General features: G+C 53.0%; 3 protein-coding genes across 10 annotated transcripts in view; 2 read left to right on the forward strand and 1 right to left on the reverse strand.

Moving 5' to 3' along the window:
• The first annotated feature begins 336 nt into the window (after positions 1–336).
• RPP25L (ribonuclease P/MRP subunit p25 like) lies at positions 337–2470 on the forward strand. 3 transcript variants are annotated; one of them, XM_015848416.3, is made up of 3 exons: positions 337–391; positions 683–941; positions 1145–2470. In XM_015848416.3, exon 3 carries the CDS (start codon positions 1154–1156, stop codon positions 1697–1699), a length of 546 nt encoding a protein of 181 aa, XP_015703902.2. In that variant the 5' UTR covers positions 337–391; positions 683–941; positions 1145–1153; the 3' UTR covers positions 1700–2470. The 3 variants fall into 3 exon arrangements, with proteins under 3 accessions (XP_015703902.2, XP_015703901.2, XP_015703903.2); XM_015848415.3 differs by having other exon boundaries at positions 683–935; XM_015848417.3 differs by lacking the exon at positions 683–941.
• A 1463-nt stretch (positions 2471–3933) lies between these two features.
• Positions 3934–4396, forward strand: ENHO (energy homeostasis associated). The gene has a single exon (XM_085529743.1). It carries the CDS (start codon positions 4069–4071, stop codon positions 4252–4254), a length of 186 nt encoding a protein of 61 aa, XP_085385869.1. The 5' UTR covers positions 3934–4068; the 3' UTR covers positions 4255–4396.
• Positions 4397–5796: 1400 nt separating this feature from the next.
• The window catches only part of DNAI1 (dynein axonemal intermediate chain 1), a 130844-nt gene continuing 117721 nt past the window's right edge, over positions 5797–18919 (reverse strand). For all 6 annotated transcript variants that reach the window (XM_085529733.1, XM_085529734.1, XM_085529732.1 and 3 more), the window contains one exon: positions 5797–6003. In XM_085529733.1, the coding sequence (XP_085385859.1) occupies positions 5905–6003 (99 nt within the window). In that variant the 3' untranslated portion in view covers positions 5797–5904. The remainder of the gene's footprint in view (positions 6004–18919) is intronic.

An 18919-nucleotide genomic window follows, 5' to 3' on the forward strand; every position in this document is an offset into this window, starting at 1 on the left:
GCCTGGCATGAAGTAGAAGCAGTGATCTGTGTGTCCCTTCTTGGGGTGGTTCCTGGTGCCCTGTGGGAATGGGAACTCGTGCCTTTGCTGATCAGAATGGCAGCAGCGAGTCAGAGCCGCAGCCGGTCCTTTCTTATTCAGAAAGAGTTATTTGCTGCCCCCTGCCTGTAGTGCCTGGGCTGTGCAATTTATCCAGGTACAGAACACAGAATTACTGAGTTGTGAACATATCTTTAGTGAAGCCCAGAGCCCAGCTGTGCGCTGGGAGATGCGGGCCCACCCCGCCCTCACAGCCCGCCCAGGCCCGGCGCCATCGCTCCGCCTCCCTCCCCGCGCATGCGCACGCCTGGCGTCGGCCGCCATTTTGCGTCGAGTGTCGCCGTGCCGGCAGGTGAGCGTGCTTTCCGTCCGCCCCGCAGCCCGTCCTGCCGCCCGTCCCCCATCCCGCCCCGCAGCCCGTCCGCCCGTCCGCCTCCCGCACCCGCAGAGCCGCCCGGACAGCGGTTCCCGTCACCCCGGACCCGGATGGTGGAGCTGGGCCGCCTCCCCTTGTCGGAGCTCTCCGCCCGAGGCCTTCACCGTGCCTGTGGGGGGAGCCGTGTGACTCTGTGGGCCTGGGGGTGGGGGTTGAGCGTGGGCCCGTTTACCTGAGTTCTTTCATTTATTATTTGCTTTTTCTAAGGATTCCGCCAGCTGAACCAGCGCTGCTCCTTCCAGTCCCGACCCCTGTGGCAGCATTCATGTTGCCCGCCGGTGTCTGAGCTGCCGCTGCTGGAAATGACTGCTGTGCTTTGCACTGCTGCACATCGGGGTGTTCTGGTGGATAGTTTGTATCTGCCCTGTCCGGCTGACAGAATCTGACAGTGCCCTTTGGAGCAAAGACTGCACGTAATTGGAGCGAGAAGCCCTTTGTGCAGCCTTTAGAAGTTTCTCAGGTACAGGTGTGTGGAGCTGCTGAGACTTTCCTGGTGGCCAGAGGCTGAAATGATGCCAATGGCAGCCTCAGTTTTGAGCCCTGCTGTGCTGGCACAGGTTGCTGGAAGCCACAGTTGCAGCTGCGCTTCTCGCTGAGTGGGAAAGCCCACAGTGGCTGGTTTTTATTAGCACTAATTGCAGGTATTCATGGGTCGCTTTTCCTTTTCAGTGCAGCAGAATGGAAAACTATAAGAAGACCAAAATCGTGGAGAAGCCTTGTCCTCTTCCTTTCACTGACCTGCCTCCTGATATCATTGAAATGAAAGTGAAAGATGGAAGTAAAATAAGAAATCTGATGGGCTACGCCATTGGCAAGATGGAACTGGACTCAGTGAGGCAGATCCTTTTCACTGGCTCAGGCAAGGCTGTCAGCAAAACCATCACGTGTGTGGAGATCATGAAAAGAAGGCTCAAAGAACTCCACCAGATCACCAAAGTGCTTTTCAAACAGATCGAGGAGATCTGGGAACCCATCGTGCCTGAGGCAGGTCTGGATTCCTTGACAGTGAAGAGAAACATTCCTGCCATATGTGTCCTGCTGAGCAAAGACGCCCTCGATCCCCAGGAACCTGGATATCAGGCTCCGGGCTCTTTTGACGCCTTCTGGATTGAGACACTTAAAGCAGAGTCCCAGGCCCAAATGAAGAGGAAGCAGGGTGCAGGAAGGGGAACTGGCAGCATGGGAAAGCACCCTCGTGCCAGTGGAGGGCCTGGGGAGTCCTGAGTGAAGTCCTGAGACAGAGACACTTGTGGGTGTAGCTTGGGGATGTTACAAAAACCAGCCAGCTGCTCTGGCTGGAAAGCTGCTGCTGAACACAGGCTTCCAGATCTGTTAGGGGGGTAGACAGGAGAACTCACTGTTCCAAAATTGACAAAATTGTAGCTGTCTAAATTGTGTTTTGGCAAGTTTCCTTGTCAGATGGTGCCAGGCTTCACTCCATAGCCTGTGGCTCAGGGATGAGATGAAAATATGGGATTTACCTTTTTGGGCGAGGATTGCTGGCATCCAGTTAGTGAGCCCAAAGAGGCATTCCAGGTATGGCAGTGCTTTGCATGGGCAGGAGACGAGGCAGCTCCTAGAGGGGAGATGTGTCCCAGGTTGGGCTGCCAGCCCATCATTGCAGCTCCTCTGTGTGGATGGCACAGCTCAGGGCTGGATTGGACACTTCACCCGTGCCTGAGAAGCCATTTTCTGCTCAAGCCTTCCAGTGTTCTGATGGTTTAGATGTGGGACTGCAGGGGTGCAACTCACTGTGTGCCAATCATCTTCTGCAAAGATTCTGCCAATCCCTTTCTGTCCTCTCACTTCCCCTCTGGTGCTGATGGTTACACCTCTGGCAGGAGTCAACTAATGTCATCACCATCCTGAAACCATGTAGGCAGGGGCAAATGCACAGGGGTGGTAATGGTGAGCTCCAAAGGATGCTTGTTTCCCCTTTCTACTCCTTTGTAATGCATAGGAATGGGTTTAAAATAAAGTTTGTAAGTGACAAAAGATGTGTGATGTGTTCCACGTTGCACTGGGGGTCACCCTCAGCATTACTGATGGGGTGCAGCTGCAGGCGTTTTTCTCCTGTAGGTGGGCCCTGATGAAAGCTTTCCTTTGCCATTCACCTCTTCTAGCAATGGGAAAGCCAAGGGTGTATTTTATCTGTCTGTAAGAGCAGACTTGAGAATACTTGGTGTGAATGTGACTGGATGGAGCAGGGGATGGAGCATCACGTCGTGTGCCACTGCTCAGCTCCTGGATCAGCTGTGGGAGGTGATGCTGGGCAGGAAGGAGCCGCAGGGCCGTGGCCATACACAGCGCTGCTGTGCCAGCGTGGCCTCTATCCGTGGGCTATGGAGCATCTCCCCGAGCGAAGCCCACCAGGAGCAGCCAGCAGAGCCCGCAGCTGTGTGTGCTGCTGGCAGCCACGAGGGGTCCCCAGCTGCCCGGCGGATCTGCATCGTACCCGCTGCAGGACGGAGCTGTGCCGGGCTCGTTCCTCGGTGCAGCCGCTCGGACCGTCCCCGACGCTTTGCACTGCACGGGGCCGCGCTGGTCACTCGTGGGCGGACAGCGCAGCCCCACGCCTGCGGCCGGCGGCGCAGAGGTGCCTTTGGAAGCACGTGTAGGTGCCGGGACGGTTGTTGTGTTTTGTGCCGTGTCGCTCAGCCATCGCAGCCGCTGCTCCATCCCCGCCCGGTGCAGCGCACGCACCACGCGGCCTGTGCGCGGCGCGGGGGGGCGGGGCCGCAGCCGGCGGTTGTGGGCGGGGTGTGTGCGGGGCCCGGGCCGCCCCTCGGAGCGGGGGGAGGAGCGAGTCGGGCTGCGGGACACGGCGCCGCTCCGCGCCGGGACAGCGAGCAGCGGACGCGGCTCCGAGCGGCGGATCCCGGGGCGCGGCGGCAGCGGGTCAGTGCGGGGCCGGGACGGGACTTGTTGCGGTTGCGGGATGGGGAGGGAGGTCGGCGTCTCCTTCCCGCGGGTCCGTCGGGGCTGCGATGTGCGAAGGAGCCGGCGCTGCCCGCCGCGTGCTGCGCCGCGCCATGCCGTGCCGTGCCGTGCCGTGCCGTGCCGCGCCGTGCCGTGCCGTGCCGTGCCGTGCCGTTCTGTGCTGCGCCGTGCCGTGCCGTGCCGTGCCGTGCCGTGCCGTGCCGTTCTGTGCTGCGCCGTGCCGTGCCGTGCCGCGCCGTGCCGTGCCGTGCCGTGCCGTGCCGTGCCGTGCCGTGCCGCGCCGTGCCGTGCCGTGCCGAGCCGTGCCGCGCCGTGCCGTGCCGTGCCGTGCCGTGCCGCGCCGCGCCGTGCCGTGCCGTGCCGTGCCGCGCCGCGCCGTGCCGTGCCGTGCCGTCGTGCCGCCGGTAACGCTCCGCTCTGCTCCCAGGTGCCCGGCCGAGCAGACCCCGCGCTGCCGCAGCGCCGCCCGACGAGCCGCCCCGACGCTCCCGCGCCGCCGAGGCCGCAGCGGCGCCGTCCGGGCCGTTCCGGGGTGACGCCGTCCCGCCGCTCGCCGCCGGCACCGCCGCCGTGCGCTCCGTGCCCCCCAATGCCATCGGGCGGAGGCCGCGTCCCGAGCCGGGGGCTCCGCTTCGTCCCGCGGAGCGGCGGCGATGGGGGCGGCTCTGTCCACCGGAGCGGTCGTTGCCATCTCTTTTAACTGCATCATCGCTCTGCTCATCCTCATCCTCTTCCACATCCTCTGCAAGGCCTGCAGGACCCCGTCGTGCCCCAAGAAGAGCCCGGCGTCCGACGCGGACGAGGCGAGGAACGAGGAGAAGTACCTCCTGCAGCCCTGAGCGCGGCCATGGCAGCGGACGGGACGTGACACCGAGCGGAGCCCTGCGGCCCCGCGGTCCCGGTGCGTGGATGGAGACACGGCGGCTGGGGACGTGCGCCGTCCTCGGTGTCACCTGGAGAGTGGGGACAGCCCGGCCCGGGGGATGCGCGCTGCCTTCACCTCGGGGACAGCAGCACGTGGAGGGGCAGCCGCCAGCACCTCGCTGTGCCACGGAGCCCAGCAGGGCCAGTACGAGCCCCGTCCCCTGCAGGAGGCTGCTGCGGTGTGACACCGACCCGGGGGAGCCCTGCAGCACCGCGGCGACCAGGGTGGCTGCGGGCTGTGGGGAGCAGCGGGCACCCGGCACACACCTGCCCTGGGTTTGCTATGGGGAGTCGCCAGGGCTGCTCAGTGTGTCTGTTTGTCCTGGATCTGTCCATTAGGGTCTGCTCATGCTCTGCCCTCCCTGAGCCTGCCCGCAGCCGGGGGCAGCTCCTGAGCGGGGACTGTTGCTCCTTCTTCCCGTTGCTGTCCCTTTTGCTGCCGTGATGGGCACGTCTGTGTGTGCTGTGTTGGTTGGGGATCACTGGCACCACCCCGTGTCTCGCTGCTGCCCACCTGAGCCCACAGAAAGATGGGGATATTTCAAAGCTGTGGGGTCAGTTTGTGTGCCTGGTGCAGCGACACCAAAGGGTCTTCCAGCACCCGGGGACATGGGTGCAGCCTGGACCCCTCTCTGGTGCCACAGTGGCTGTGCAGCAAAGGATGTGGTCAGCATCCCCCCCTGTTTTGCTTGTGGGTCTGTTGGGGCTCTGCCCTGCCCATCCTAGAGCCAAGCAATAGCCAGAGTGAGGCCCTGGGGTGCCTGGTCTGCTGCAATAAGGGCTGGAGGTGGGGGGGGGGCTGTGCTGGCAGGGATGCGGGCTGGGGTCCTTCTGCCAGGACTGGCTCCTTCCCATATCAGGTGTAGCTAACATGTCCCTTTGCAGTTGTGGGTTTTTTTTGTTTGTTTGTTTTTTGTTTTTTAGATTAATAAACAGATCGTAGGACCCAGGAGGTGTCTCTGAGCTCTGTCCTGCACATGAGGACATGGGGGTTGCCTCATTTCCTGCCCCTGGTGCTGTGTGGTGCTCTGGGACTGTCCCTCGGGGCTGTGGGCTCTGTGCTGGGTCCCTCTGAGTCTCTGAATGCTGGGTGAGAAGACCAGCCAGGTGCTCACCTGGGGCAGGCAGCAGTGAACTGAACAGCCCTGGTGATGGTGGTACCGTGGCTTCCACCCCTACAGAGCACATGGCACGTGCAGGGGATGTATTTGGACATGGAGTACACCCATGGCCATGTCACGAATGGGCACCACAAGTTCCTATTCCTGGCTGTGCACAAGACGGTGGCAGGGTATCCCTGCTCATCAGCTTGTAGCAAGGCCACCACGGCTCCTGCTTTCACCACAGCAGCTGACCCCTGTGCTGCACAGCCCTGAAACAGTGGGGTTCCCATGTGTAACTGACCCATATGTGCAGTGCTCACGGCAGAACCAGGATGGCACAACGACACACCACAGCACTTTCAGTGCCACTCTTTATTCTCCCAGGCATGGGGGCGAAGTGCTGTGAGAGGGCAGAGCACGCCAAGCAGCTGCTGGTCAAAGCCGGGCTTTGTCTGCCTGCCCCTAGTCCCTGCTGTCCGGCTCCCGTACCAGCATCAGCAGCTTGTCCAGCTTAGGAATCTCCACCTCGGGACCCAGCTTTACCTCCTGGCCCTTCTTTTGCTGCAGGGAGAGCAAAGCCAAGATGTCAGCAGAGAGGCACTCAGTTGTGTGGGGTGCACCTGCCTGTCCCTCTGTTTTGAGCCCAAAGTGGTGGGAGCTGTGTAGCTCAGCATTTACTGTATTCCTCCAAAGGAGCATCTGCTGCCAAATGCCCACAGCTCAACGCTGCTCCGGGGCTCTGAATGAAATACCTGAACCTCATCCTTGGTTTTGATGTTAGGGGAAGCTCATTTATGCCCAGCATGACTGTGAGCACCCCAGGAAGCAGGGGACATGGGTAAGCGCAGCGCTAGAGAGGTGTCACGGGTCCCTGAGCTATGGCAGAGCCATGGGGACTCCACCAGTCTGGGCTGTGAGCACAGGGCCCTGTGCCTGCTCCTGGCAGCACTGCATGGGATGCTCTGGGGTGGCCTGAACGTAGCACATGAGCAAGGAGGCTGCTTGCTTTCTGCTCGCGCTCTGTTCAGGAAAGATCCCCTCTTCAGCTGGGACAAGGCTGCATGGTTTTCATTTTCCCAGCTCACAGATCACATCTTGGGACAGGTCTGGTTTGCATTAACTCTGCAAACTGAGCAACGCCCTTCCTGGCTGTGCTCCGGGCACTCAGAGCGATGTTTGTGCTAATGGCCCACGTCACAGCTGAGCATCTCTCTAAGCGGGAGCGTTGGGATAAACACAGCTGCTCGGGGTATTTCAGGACTTAGCTATTTCTGCAGAAAAGCCGCTTTGCTGTGTGACAGCGTGCAGAACCCTCCCTTTGGCACCCTGCGCAGCACACAGCACTGTGCACGGGCCCTTGGGATGGGAGAAGAGGGCAGTGGCTTTGCTCCGCTGGGAAAGGGAGAAGCTGGGATGTCCCTACCACCCTGCTGAGATCCTAAGCAGCAGTGGGGTCCCTGTCTGACACCTCCTTGTGAAGCCCTTTCTGGGGCACTGGACCAGAAAGAGGTTTCCCTCCACACTTTCTTCCCAGGGCAGTTGTTACAGCTTGGCCTCATGCAGGTCCACGGCATTCACTCCCCTGTGCCCCAGGGAGCAGCAGCTCTCAAAGCTGTGTGCAGCATCCCTGGGCACAGAGAAGCATCACCACCCATGCAACTGCAACACATCCCCTGTGACAGACAGTGATGCACTTGTGGGGTCCTTCCCCTGCTTGCTCTCTGCCTGCAAGGCATCCACATGGGCTCATAAGGAGCTGGGGCAGAGCATCCCCCCCATGGAGCCAACAGATGTAGAGCTGAACTTACATGGGAGGTCTGTCCCTGAGGAGCTCATCAGATGGGTACTGGAGCTGCTCACAGCAGCATTTGCATCAATTTTACTGTTAATGCTTCCCAGCAAGAGAGCAACATGCTCTTGGAGGAAACAGCAATGGGGATGTGTTAGGAATGACTCTGCTGCTCTGCATGCCTGTACACTGGATGGGCCGAGCACCCACACTGCTTTCACATTCACTTTGCTCTACACTCAGGCTCCCCAGAGAGGGAAACTGAAACACAGGGCAGTGTGGACACAGTTGCTGCAGCACCGTGCATGGTTCTCAGCAGGGAGGTTACTGTGCAGAGTGTGGAAGATGACTGAGGTGGAGACATAGAGCTGAGAACAAGGATCAGGACCAGCACCAGCTGTTTGGAGACCCCACTGCCCCTAGTCCCAGCACCCCTGGTGCTGCCACAACCTGAGCTCTGCATCCAGGATTTGGCAGTCATATACACTGGAGACACTGCTTTGGCTGACGCCCTCATTCCTGTGCTGAACAGTAAACCACCAAGTTAATAAACTCTCCCATAAACTCACGATGCTGGCACTTTTCAGCATCTTTTTTTCCCCCCTTTTTTTTTTTTCCCCAGTGGTGGAATAATCATAAAACATCTGCTGTAAGGTTTCGCCTTAACAAAGCAAAACATATTTGTGTTTTAAAGTAGCAAGAAAGTTAACTATGCTGGCACGAATATCAGTGGAAAATTCCTTACAGCTTCCCCAGGAGCAGAGGGGACCTGTCCCTGCTGAGAGCTGGTCAAGGTGGTGCTTCCAGCTCCTGCCATTCCCAGCAGAGCATGATGTCTGGACACAGCATCCCAGTGACCCAGCACCATTGGCACAGGCTGCACAGAGGGGTGGTGGAGTCACCAACCCTGGAAGTATTCAAGTGATGCGGGATCTGCAGATCCCAAGTGTCCAAGACATTCTCCGCCATGTCTCCATTGCTATCTGATGCTGTGATGTAAGGTAGAGATCACACTACACTGTGGCAGGACCACATGCTCCTGAGGTGCCATCTACATGCAGCAGCAAGGCGCTCTGCAGTCACAGAGAGCCTCAAGCCACACTTGCAGCTAGATTTGACAGCATTGCTCCTAGCCCTCAGAAGGATTAGCTGACTGACGAGAGATAAGGATTTAGGCTTATTTTGCTACTGTTTGGAAATAAATGACGCAGGAAATGTTCTGCTTGTGGGGAATGAAACTGGCAGAAAAGCCCAGGGGATGGCTGGGTCATTCAGACGTCAGCAACCAGGCAAAATCTCGGGGCTTTGTGCTTCCCACAACAAAGATACTCATCCTGACAGCTTCAGCTAAAACCTGTGTTGCACAGGGCAGCCCCCTCTCCTTTCTGCAGCTCACACATTTGATTCACAGAACCTGTAAAAGGCCATATCAGGACACAGCTGGGGATGCAGGTCTGGTGGCCATAGGTGACACTGGAAACTGACAGTGAATCTACTGGAACCAGCAAAGACACTGTGATGGGAGCAGCTGCCTAGCTCAAGACCCACTGCACCATCTGCCAGGGAAAGTGCAGGAGCAAGACTTAGCTGTGTGCACACAATGCCAGATCAGACCTCCGAGAGGCTGGGAGCATCCCAAGGCATACAGAAAGGCCATGTACACCTGTGGAGTAAGGAAGGATCAGTCCCAGGCTCTGCTGTTTAAGTAGAAAAAGAAGAGACTGGGCTTTCAGCCATGCTGAATGCTCTCTGAGAGCCATAAGCAACCTCTCTGACACACCACTAATTTAGGCACCTAAATATAGGCACAAGAAGTCCACATTTAGCTGTTGTGCCGAACTTTGGAGAGCTGGAGCTGAGCACAGGAAGGGCCCCCAGAGCTCCCCCAGATCAGGCACTGCTAGTCCAGGAAACCACAGAAGACATTTAAAACATTCTCTCTGCTGCCTTTGCTGTATCTGTCATTTAGGGCTTTACAATAGGGATGTGGTTGCAAGCCTCAGCTCAAGTATCTGCAAAGTAAAAGCTTCAAAGTTAAGGCTGCATTTGAAAGTTACCCAAGATCCATCAGTCTGACAGGGCAGTGAGGCACATCACCTTAACTCTGCCCTGCACTGGTGCTGCAGGGAATGAACATCAGCAACAGGTGCTTTTCAGCCGGACCCATCTCTAATGGGCTCCAACAACAGTCCACCCTTTGGATGGATCAAGGAGATGCCCTGCAGGAAGCATCAACCCAGCAGTCCTACTCCACAAACCTTGATGCCAGCTGGCAGGTAGCACTGTCAGTCACGTTGCAACACTTCTTCATCACTCAGCATCTCTTTTTTGTATTTCAGTTTTACTTTAGTGTCTTTGTAGAACAGCTCAGTAAGCCATTATGGATTAGATTTCAGTAAAACCAAACAAATGTGGATGTGGGCATGCAATTCTAGAAATACCTTAATAATGCTGTGATCTCACAGAGGATAAAACCACGAGGTCACTTGCAGATGTATGAGCAGTATATTCTAAAGACAAGTTAAACATTTTTTTTCTTGAATATCTCTTACTTCAACTGCTACTGTTAATACACATCTCCTGCCATTGCATTTTACCTGCTCCAACCTGGCTACTCTCCCTTCCTCTTTCACTATCAGACTGTGTAAAAAGTGGGTCTCCCTCCTCCCTATGAGCTCTCTTCAAGTAGTGGAAGGACACAATGAGGTCTTTCTGGAGCCTTCTCTTCTCCAGGATGCATTCTTGTTTGCTACTAACGTAATGTACTAGTGTGTGAGTATATTTCACTCTGGATAAACACAAATACACTGGAAAGTGAGTTTTGCTATAAATAGATGTGAATTAAACATTTCCTTTCCCGGGTGCCACTCATTTAATGATATTAAGTGCCAGTGGCATGAAAGTTGCATTATGATTGACACTGTGGTATTGAAAGAGCTCAATCTGAAATATAAAGTCACCCCACAGCACTCTTCCCCTCTCTCCATGACTGCACTTGAACTCAGGGATGCTCCAGAAATAGCACGAGGTATTTCAGCTGTGCAAACAATTGTGTCAGTTCAACCACACATCCCTGTGAGTACCTTGAGATAAATCACAGCACCCCCTGGGCCACGGCAAGCAGAAGCCCTCCAGCACCCGCTTATCTGCCCTGGTCCATCGTGAGAGTGTCTGCTTAAAAGCTTATGATGGATGCTTGTGCAGCACTCAAACTATACTTTGGGTGCTGGCACAGCATGCCCTGAGCAGTGGGTTTTCCTTCTTTCCTTGCTGTTCTCCCCTGCTGCTACAGCAGAGCAACTGCTGGCAACTGTCCGGGATCTTTTCCTGCAAACCTCCCTGGTGGATTATTTCCATTTCCTTCCCCTTCCCTCCCATTTCACCTCCATTCTCACTGAAGTGCATCCTGTTTACTTCAGACCGTGTCTCCCGCTTGCCACAAATGGAATGTCTTGCAGGGGTTTTCCTTGCCTGCTGCAGAGGAAACAGCCTAGCACAGATGCCATACAAACACTCACTAAAACAGATAAGATACATACACTCATGCTCTGGACTCTGCAGGAAGTCAGGCAAAGCTGCACAGTCTGGGATTGAGTTATGCTGAGGCGTGAAGATCACAGCTTCAAATTGGTCAGTGAGAAGCTGGACACAGAACGAACATGGTAAACACAGCCATGAAAGCTGCTGCTCTTCCCTTGGACCTGGCTCTGTGACAGAGGCTGAGAAGTCCCTTCCTGCCGCAAAGCAGACGAAGCACAGCTGTAACCTGCTCTTAGAGCTCCTGTTCAGAAGCCTTGGTGCCAGCCCTCTCCCGAAGATAGGTTTGGCACAGTGCTGCTAACTGCAGGATGCTCACAGCACGTGTTAGGGCTGTGTCTGAACACAATGAGGGGCACCCTGACTGAAAAGCAGAGCTGGACCCTGTGTTTGTGTAAGCTGTCCAGGCAGCTGGCAGCAGTTTAAATGACAATCTAGTCTTAAAATGCTGATTTGACTCTATCTCAGCCCTTTCCACTAAGATCCCTGACATCCTGTTTAGAAAAGCATTATTAAGATCTAATTGCTTCATGCATATAATACCATTTTATTTATAACAGAATCAGATGAGAAATGCAAGCAGTAATCAATCTCCCTGATGCTAATGTGTAATCAAGGAAGGAACAGGCCATCAGAGAATCACAGAACCATAGGGGTGGGATGGATCCTCTGGAGATTACCCAGTCCAGTACCCTGCTAAAGCACATTGCTTGGAATAGATTGCTTTGGGTTGCTGACCAGGATGCTGCACCTGAATTAATTACATACATTCACTGTTGTGTCTCTGTTGTACCAAACACAATTCCTTCATTGCCTTCATTGCTGCTCAACCAACTGTTCAACCAGTGGAGCTTCTTTGCATCAGAATATTGCCCTTCCCCATTTTTAATAAGGGAATAAAGAAAGAACTGGGGAAGATCAAGGAGCAGATCTTCCTGCAAGCCATGTTAAAGCACTTACAAGATGAGCAGGTGATCCGAGACAGCCAGCATGGCTTCACCAAAGGCACCAAAGGCATCATCATGCCTGAGCAATCTGGTGGCCTTCTATGATAGAATGACAGCATCAGTAGACAAGGGAAAGCAACTGATATCATCTACCTGGACTTCCTCAAGGCCTTTGACATGTTTCCACACCACATCCTTATCGCTAAATGGGGGAGGTATGGATTTGAAGGGTGGACTCTATGGCCCAGTTAGTCTCACCAGCACCACTGATAGCAGAAGGTCAGCCAGCAGCTAGCATCTGGCAGCAGCAGGTGTTTGACATGTAATAGACAAATTTAAGGACTAGAAGTATCCTACTAGCAGAGTTTAACTGAAACTGATGCACACACCTAATGCATAGTAGGCAGACAACCTACATTAAAAGAACAACAGCACTATAAAACCTGTCACCTTACTCAGGCTGGAAACCTTAACATATGGGCAAGGATGGCCTGAGTGCCTTCTCCAGGTACTCTGCTGATCATGTTGTGGGGGTACTTAGAATCATTCCAGAGCTGGATGAAACACAGCCTTGCAGGGGCCGAGCTCACTGCTTCACAGCATGCCCTGCACTGTCCAAGTAACTCTGCACCAAGAACAATCCTGAAATATGTTTTCACAGCTGGCAATCAAGCAGGAAACAAAAGAAAGAAAATGGCCATTTGTGCTTCAAAAATTAAATCCAGATTTAATTCCAGTAATTACACCTTCATTAGCACCCTATTTGCCATAAAGATGCATAAAATCCCTAAGTGAGAGCTGCAATTGCTCTGAAGGTGAAAAGAAGGTAACTGGGGAAATAGTGCCCTCCCCTAGCCCATAAAATCCTTAAGAAGCCTGGATCGTTGTGAATGGTTATTGCTTGTAATTTAACTCCCACAGCAATCATCTGTAAATGAGCCAGACAGCCAGAAATCCAGTGAGAGCAGCAGAAAACCTGTAACAGAGCTGATTTATTCCAGCCTCCCCTGATATAACTACAGACAAATGCACTGCTTCCTATGCTACCATCTGGGGCTTGAGGGCCAATGCAGCAAGTACAGCTCAACCTGAACTTCTCACCACTGAAATAACACCACGATGGAGACTGCAACAAGTTGCTATGGCTGGTCCTGTCCTGTGGCACAGGACATCAGAACAGCCAGAGTGTGAAACCATGCAGCCCTGGGACCACGTGCCAGCCTCAAGGGTAGGCATGGGTTTACTCATCAAGTTCGACTTCTTAATGCAATTCTGGGTCCTTGGACTGCAGGAACTTATTCTGAGCTCTGCAATGAAGAGGGATCAAACACAGCTGGCAGATGGGCTTAGTACCTTGAGCAGGTCTCTGCAGAATTCACCACCCTCGGTCCATCTCCCCGGTGTTCCAAGGTCACACAGACATCTGACCCAAAATCTTCTATAATCATTACGATCCTTGCCTGCAGACTTTTAAACTCAGTTCTCTCCTGGATCATCCACGGTGTGAATGGAAAGGCTGAAATGCTGGTGAGGTCAATAAACTGCCCTGCAAGACGATTCTATTCTGAGATATCATCCCAGACTGAGAGCAAACCCCTGACAAATACTCTTTGGAGTGATTTTTCAGCCTTTCATTCACTCCACTCCGGGGATAACACTCACAGCCCCCTGTAAGCTTAGCTCAGCCAGGCACTTGTCATGTGGATGAGCATCAAAAGTCTGAAGAAAGGCAATTACCCAACTTAGTGAGAAGGCTCCCTTGGGAGAGACATGTAAAGCCTAAGAAAGCTACAGGGTCCAAAGGTGTTAATCACGCTCAACTCCTGTGCAGTGCTATGGAGTAAGACTAGCTGCCAGTCTAGTAATGTTCCGAATATTGTGTCCTACGCTGGATAAAGCTTAAGTAGATTTTCTTCTGAAGGATCTACTGCAAGCAGGCTGCTCAAAGGCAGTATGTGCTAATTAAGAAACACAAGGTGAGAGTAGTTAATGAAAGAAGCTTTGTGAGGTGGGAGCTAGAAGAGGCTGAACCTTCTCACCTCCTGTCCCTAGGGCTATCTGCTGTCACACACACAGTCACTGGAAAAAAAAAAGAAAAGAAGCTTCCCAGGGAGAAAAGAGGCAAGATAAAGAGATGGTGGCTATGCTGGCAAAGTGCTTCTGTTCATTGCCCTGGTGAGGAAAAGAAAATAAATAAATAAATAAATAAATAAATAATGTAAAATTCTTAATTTTCAGTTAATGGAGAATTCCAGTTTCACCTGAGGGAAGGAAAGTAGGAGGTAGTTTGCCTGAAATGAGATGGCAGTAAACCAGATTGAGCCCAGAAGAGACCACCAAGATGGCCTGGGGCTAGGGATCCTGGGGAGGCACTGCAGGAGCTGGGATGGTTTAGCCCGGAGCACTTTGGGGACCTATCAGGAGTCTGCCTGCACCCAGGAGGTGGATAGCAAGAAGACAGAATGGATCTTCACAGGAGTGCACAGCAGGAAAAAGAGACACAACAGCCACAAACTGAAACAGAGATGGCTCTGACTTGAACCTAGTCAGGACTGGAGCAATCATGCCCTCCATAGGGCAATTCTCAGCCCCTAGGGAATGCTTGCATACTGTACCAGGAGACAGGCTGCCCAGACCTCTCTTTTCAGGCTATCCCAAGGCTGGGGGCAGATGTACCAATCTGAAGGATTGTGTCGGGGGGGAATAAAGAGAGGAAGGAAGGGGGTCTTTCAGCGGCAACCAGGAAGCAGTGGAGAATGCCCACGGAGAGCAGATGGCCAGAGGACCCAGGAGAACACTGTGTCTTTGAGAGCTGACATCCCAGGGACCAGGAGGTGAGGACTATTTCCCTGTGCTTACTGACAACTGGGAAAGCTCCAGTCTGAAAGAAACTAAGATGGGAGATTATGTGCTCCCCATGCTTGTGGGGCAAGTCTATCTTTTCCCACTAGGCTTATTTCAATGGCAGACAGGGATAACACTGATTTAATGTGTCTCGTCCTTGGCAGACCGGTCCTTGCTGATACAGTAACACCTTGTTATCTCTAAGTGCTCACGGTTTGATTTTCTAATACAGAAGCTAGTAAATAAGCCAGAATCAAGAGAAATGAAGGGTCCCAGAGCCTGTAAATCTCTTCATATAAAGCAACCTGGGCTGTTCCAAGGTGTGAACTGCTCTTTATAAAAGCTGCAAATCTCCCTCTGCAATGCTATCCATCAATCCCAGATAACTTCAAGAAGACCAAAGGCAGAAGCAGATTTAATAGAAGTTGTGGAACCTTTACGATCCACACAGAGACAGTCAGTAAACTCATCACACCAATGACTTCTCTTGGGGATAAAACACAACAGGGAGCTTTGATTTGAAGGAGCTTGGGGGATGCAGACATGTTAGTGCTGCTCTAAATGTGCAGGCTCTCGTCCTTGTTTGAAAATGTTTAGCTGCAGTCAGCTGCAAAATCCTGTTATATCTCTTTTCTGCTAATTTAAAGAGCCTTCCACTGTTGCAAATCCCTTCCATTTGCAGGTGCTTTTAGGCTGAGATCAAGTCATTGCTTAATTTATTTGCAGGGCCCTGAAGAGCTCCATGAAATTATGTTTTCCAGACCTCGGATCAACCTTGTTGTTCCTCCCAGACTTAGTTTGCATTTTTCATCACCTCCACTGAAGTGTCAAACCCAGAGTTGTGCACTGCAGCCACCGATGGATTTACTACTGCTGCTCCCAGGCAGTGGTTTCACTCCTGCTCTGAATTACCCCCCGAGAGGCAGCCAGGCTGTGTCTGGCTCTGTGGTTCAGCATCAAGTTGCGAGTTCATGCTTTCCTCTACAACCTTCAATCCTCTTTTAGCTCCTCCAGTTCCAGCCTGAATTCTCTTCTCCCTCGTTTCCCAGTCCCTGGGCTGCAGGAAGCATCAGGGATGCCATGCTTTCATAGCACAGCTTTTCTCCTTGAACAAGCAGTTGTAATTGAAACCCAAGAGCCTTTTGCTCCCTGGCTCTGCTCTATTACAAACACTAACTGTGCAGCAAACCTCAGCGCTTTTTTTTTAATGGCATGAAAGAAACTAAATTATTAACATCCTGCACTCCCACTGGCTGTCCTGTGGTTTGCCCAGGCCAGATAAAATGAGTGCCTTTGAGCTCCTTTCCCTGGCTTAGTGGGTTTCTTCCAAGCAAATCAGAGGGGGAGACCTTATTCTCCAGTCTCAGCTGCAGTCACACACTCAGTTTCTGGTCATTTTGGTTTTGGTACCTGACTTCTGACACCAACTCAACATCATCACCAGGAAGACAGAGGAGGCAGGTGCATGAAAGAGCAGAGACCAAGCAGTGCTCACGCCAACGCTCCTTCTGCGCTCCTGGGGCTTCCCCTTTCCTGCAGATTCTGATCCTCAGGATATCACAGCAATATCAGCAACAAGTGCTGAGACTTCAGCTCTAGCAAGGCACAGGCTGGATTGCACTCAGTGCAGGCTGGCAGAGAGGCAATGCCTTTTATTAGCTGAACTAATACCTAGAAAATAAAGAACAAGCTGTAGGGCGCATGCACTTGTCTTTTCTTCCCATGCATGTTTGTCTAATAAAGGATGTTATCTCTGCCTGCCCACAGGCGTTGGTTTACTGACAGTGTTAGACCATTCTGGACACAACAGCCACAGCCCATTAGAGAGGCAGCTGTCTTCACACAGGCTTGACCTAGAAGGCTTAATCTGAAGCACTTGTCTTGAGGAATACCAAAGGATAACAGGGATTGAAAAGCTGAAAATGGCAAATGTGGTAACTATGCTAAAAAGGAGAATGTGAGACCCATCAGCTTAACCTTGCTTTATGGGAGACATGTAGAACAAGTCAACAATCTGTTTGTAAGTATCTGCAAGGAGATGCACTGCAGCTAACAAGGATTTGTACCAAATAAGTCACAAAGGAACCAGTCTGATTTAATTCTGCAACAACACAATAGATCCTGTGGACAGGAAAGACACAGATGATATTTACTTCAACTTTAGGAGATGCCACCACCTACTTTGACAAGCTGATTCTCAGGTAAAGCATAAGATCTAGGTAAGATGGGTTAAAGCTGGCAAAACCTCTCCTAATGGCTGTACCTAGAGCTGCCAGCACAGAGGGCTGTGTTGTGTGTAACACACATGGGCTACTGGGGATCTGGCCAGCACCCCTGCTGTGCTTGGACACTGGGACAGATGGGAAGGCTGCAGGTGTCCAGGAAGGCAGAATGGGAATTTAAACCATGCATCAAGGACACGGCTCATGGGATCCAGTCTGGGATGTAAAAAAAAAAAACAACAGGGGTTTCAGCCCAAGGAGATGAGGAACAGCACAGGTAAGAAAGATCTACACTGACCAGGATGGGGGTGAGGAGCTCAGACTTCCCTAGATCAGAAGCTGTGGGATTGGAGGCATCTCCCCATCAGGAGGTGGAAGTAGGGAACAGCAGGGGGACTCTGCCCTGAGATGGCCCTTCACAGTCAGCATTAGGCATCCTGCATCACAGAAATAGCCAGTGAATCTAAGGGTAGCAGCTTCCCTCTGGGAAAGCTTTTGAGATGCTGTGACTGCCACTCCTGCAGCCAGCAGCACTGCCACACAGCCCCTCTTCTCCTCGACTGTGCAAGGAAGGCTCTTCTCTTCCTTTTTGCCATGGGATAAAAATAATCCTCTTGCGTCAGCTCCATCACCATGAACAGCGAAACATTTTATTCATCTCCAATTCCTTCCTTTCTCTCATTTAAACAATTCCCCATTGAGCCCATCAAATTAATTTGAGCAAGGGCCATTATTTGGCCAGCCCGCTGGCGCAGGTGTCTCCTTTTCTTTCAGAGGAGGCTGGTGGATGGCATGAGTGTGCTTGGCATGGGCTGGGAGCAGCACAGGCTGATCAGCTCAGTGTGGCGACACGGAGGTTTAGCAGGGGCAGAGAGCTCTATAAATCTCAGCATCCAGAGTCAAGCAGGCAAAGTCTGCAAGCAAGGGACATTTTGCAGCCATGTGTTTGGGATGTGTTTTACAGCCTTACAGGCACACTTGCCCTCTCTGTCTCCTCTGGCAGCTTCAACACATTTCAGCCCAGGCTGGCTGCTGGGGAAGGCTGTGTCAGGCTCTGGCAGCAGCCTGGGGAGGAGTTACTGGCATATGCCAAATCTCAAGCTGTTCCTCTGGCCCTTATAGCCATAATCCTTCCCATTCCAGGCCATGTCAAATTTCCTGATTTTGTTGCTGAAGCCAATGCCAAAAGCTCTCCAAGGAGTTACAATGCACAGGATTAAGATATGCAACATCACAAGCAACAAAAAGCTTGGAGAAGAGTAAAAACCCACTTTCAGTGAGCTCCGCACTTGCTTGTGACATTGCTCAGGTCAGTGGAGCAATGCAAAAAGACACAACTGGGCCATGCCACAAAGACCTGGGTCCCGTTTGTCATCCCTGCTGAGTGAGTCCTGTCCCTTCATCCAGCTTTCTTCCAGTGATGGACAATGCAGGGAGACAGGAGGCCTCAGCAGGTGATGGACCTTGGTAGGACAGGGTTCTCCACCAGTACACCCCAACATCAGCTCCTCTGCTGAGGTATGAGTGTGTCAGATGTATTCCCAAAGCACTCAGGAGGGATATGGAGAAGAGGGGCTGTAGGGGAGCAGATCCATGGTGGCTGAGCATGGAAAAGCTCTGCCCAAGAGGCTGCAGGCAGGCAGCATCCCAAACAGCCTCCTTCACTGGTGCTGCCAAGGGCATGCTTTGAGAGCAGCCTGTTCCCACGAGGCTCTGGCTGGCGTGAGCTCACTCTGTCTTTGTGCTGGGGCTGTCATTCACCTACAGAAGTGGTGGTTTCTAAGGATCTCCCAATTTTCTGGAAAGGATTTAAATCATGTGCACAGAAAGGAACACACAGAGGGTAGCTAAAGAAAGAAATGGGGAAGAGAGGCAAGCCAAGCTGCCTGAGGGGCTGGGAAGTGCCTCTCTTGCCACTGTGCTGAGCTGTGCCCACTTCTCTGCGCCAAACAGCTCTCTGTGAGGTGTGGGAGAAAGCAGAGACTTCGGCTCCAAGGAGCTGTGGAAGCTGAACAGACACATTCAGGCAATCTCAAAATGAAAGCTTTCTGAGGATGTAAATCAGGACTCCTTATTCTCATGCATTAGGCATTTCCCAGGGCAGGAAGTGATGGGTTCCTCTGACAGCACAGGAGCGA

The sequence above is a fragment of the Coturnix japonica genome, chromosome Z, assembly GCF_054131305.1.
Source record: "Coturnix japonica strain WE chromosome Z, WE-NBRP24, whole genome shotgun sequence".
Taxonomy (NCBI): domain Eukaryota; kingdom Metazoa; phylum Chordata; class Aves; order Galliformes; family Phasianidae; genus Coturnix; species Coturnix japonica.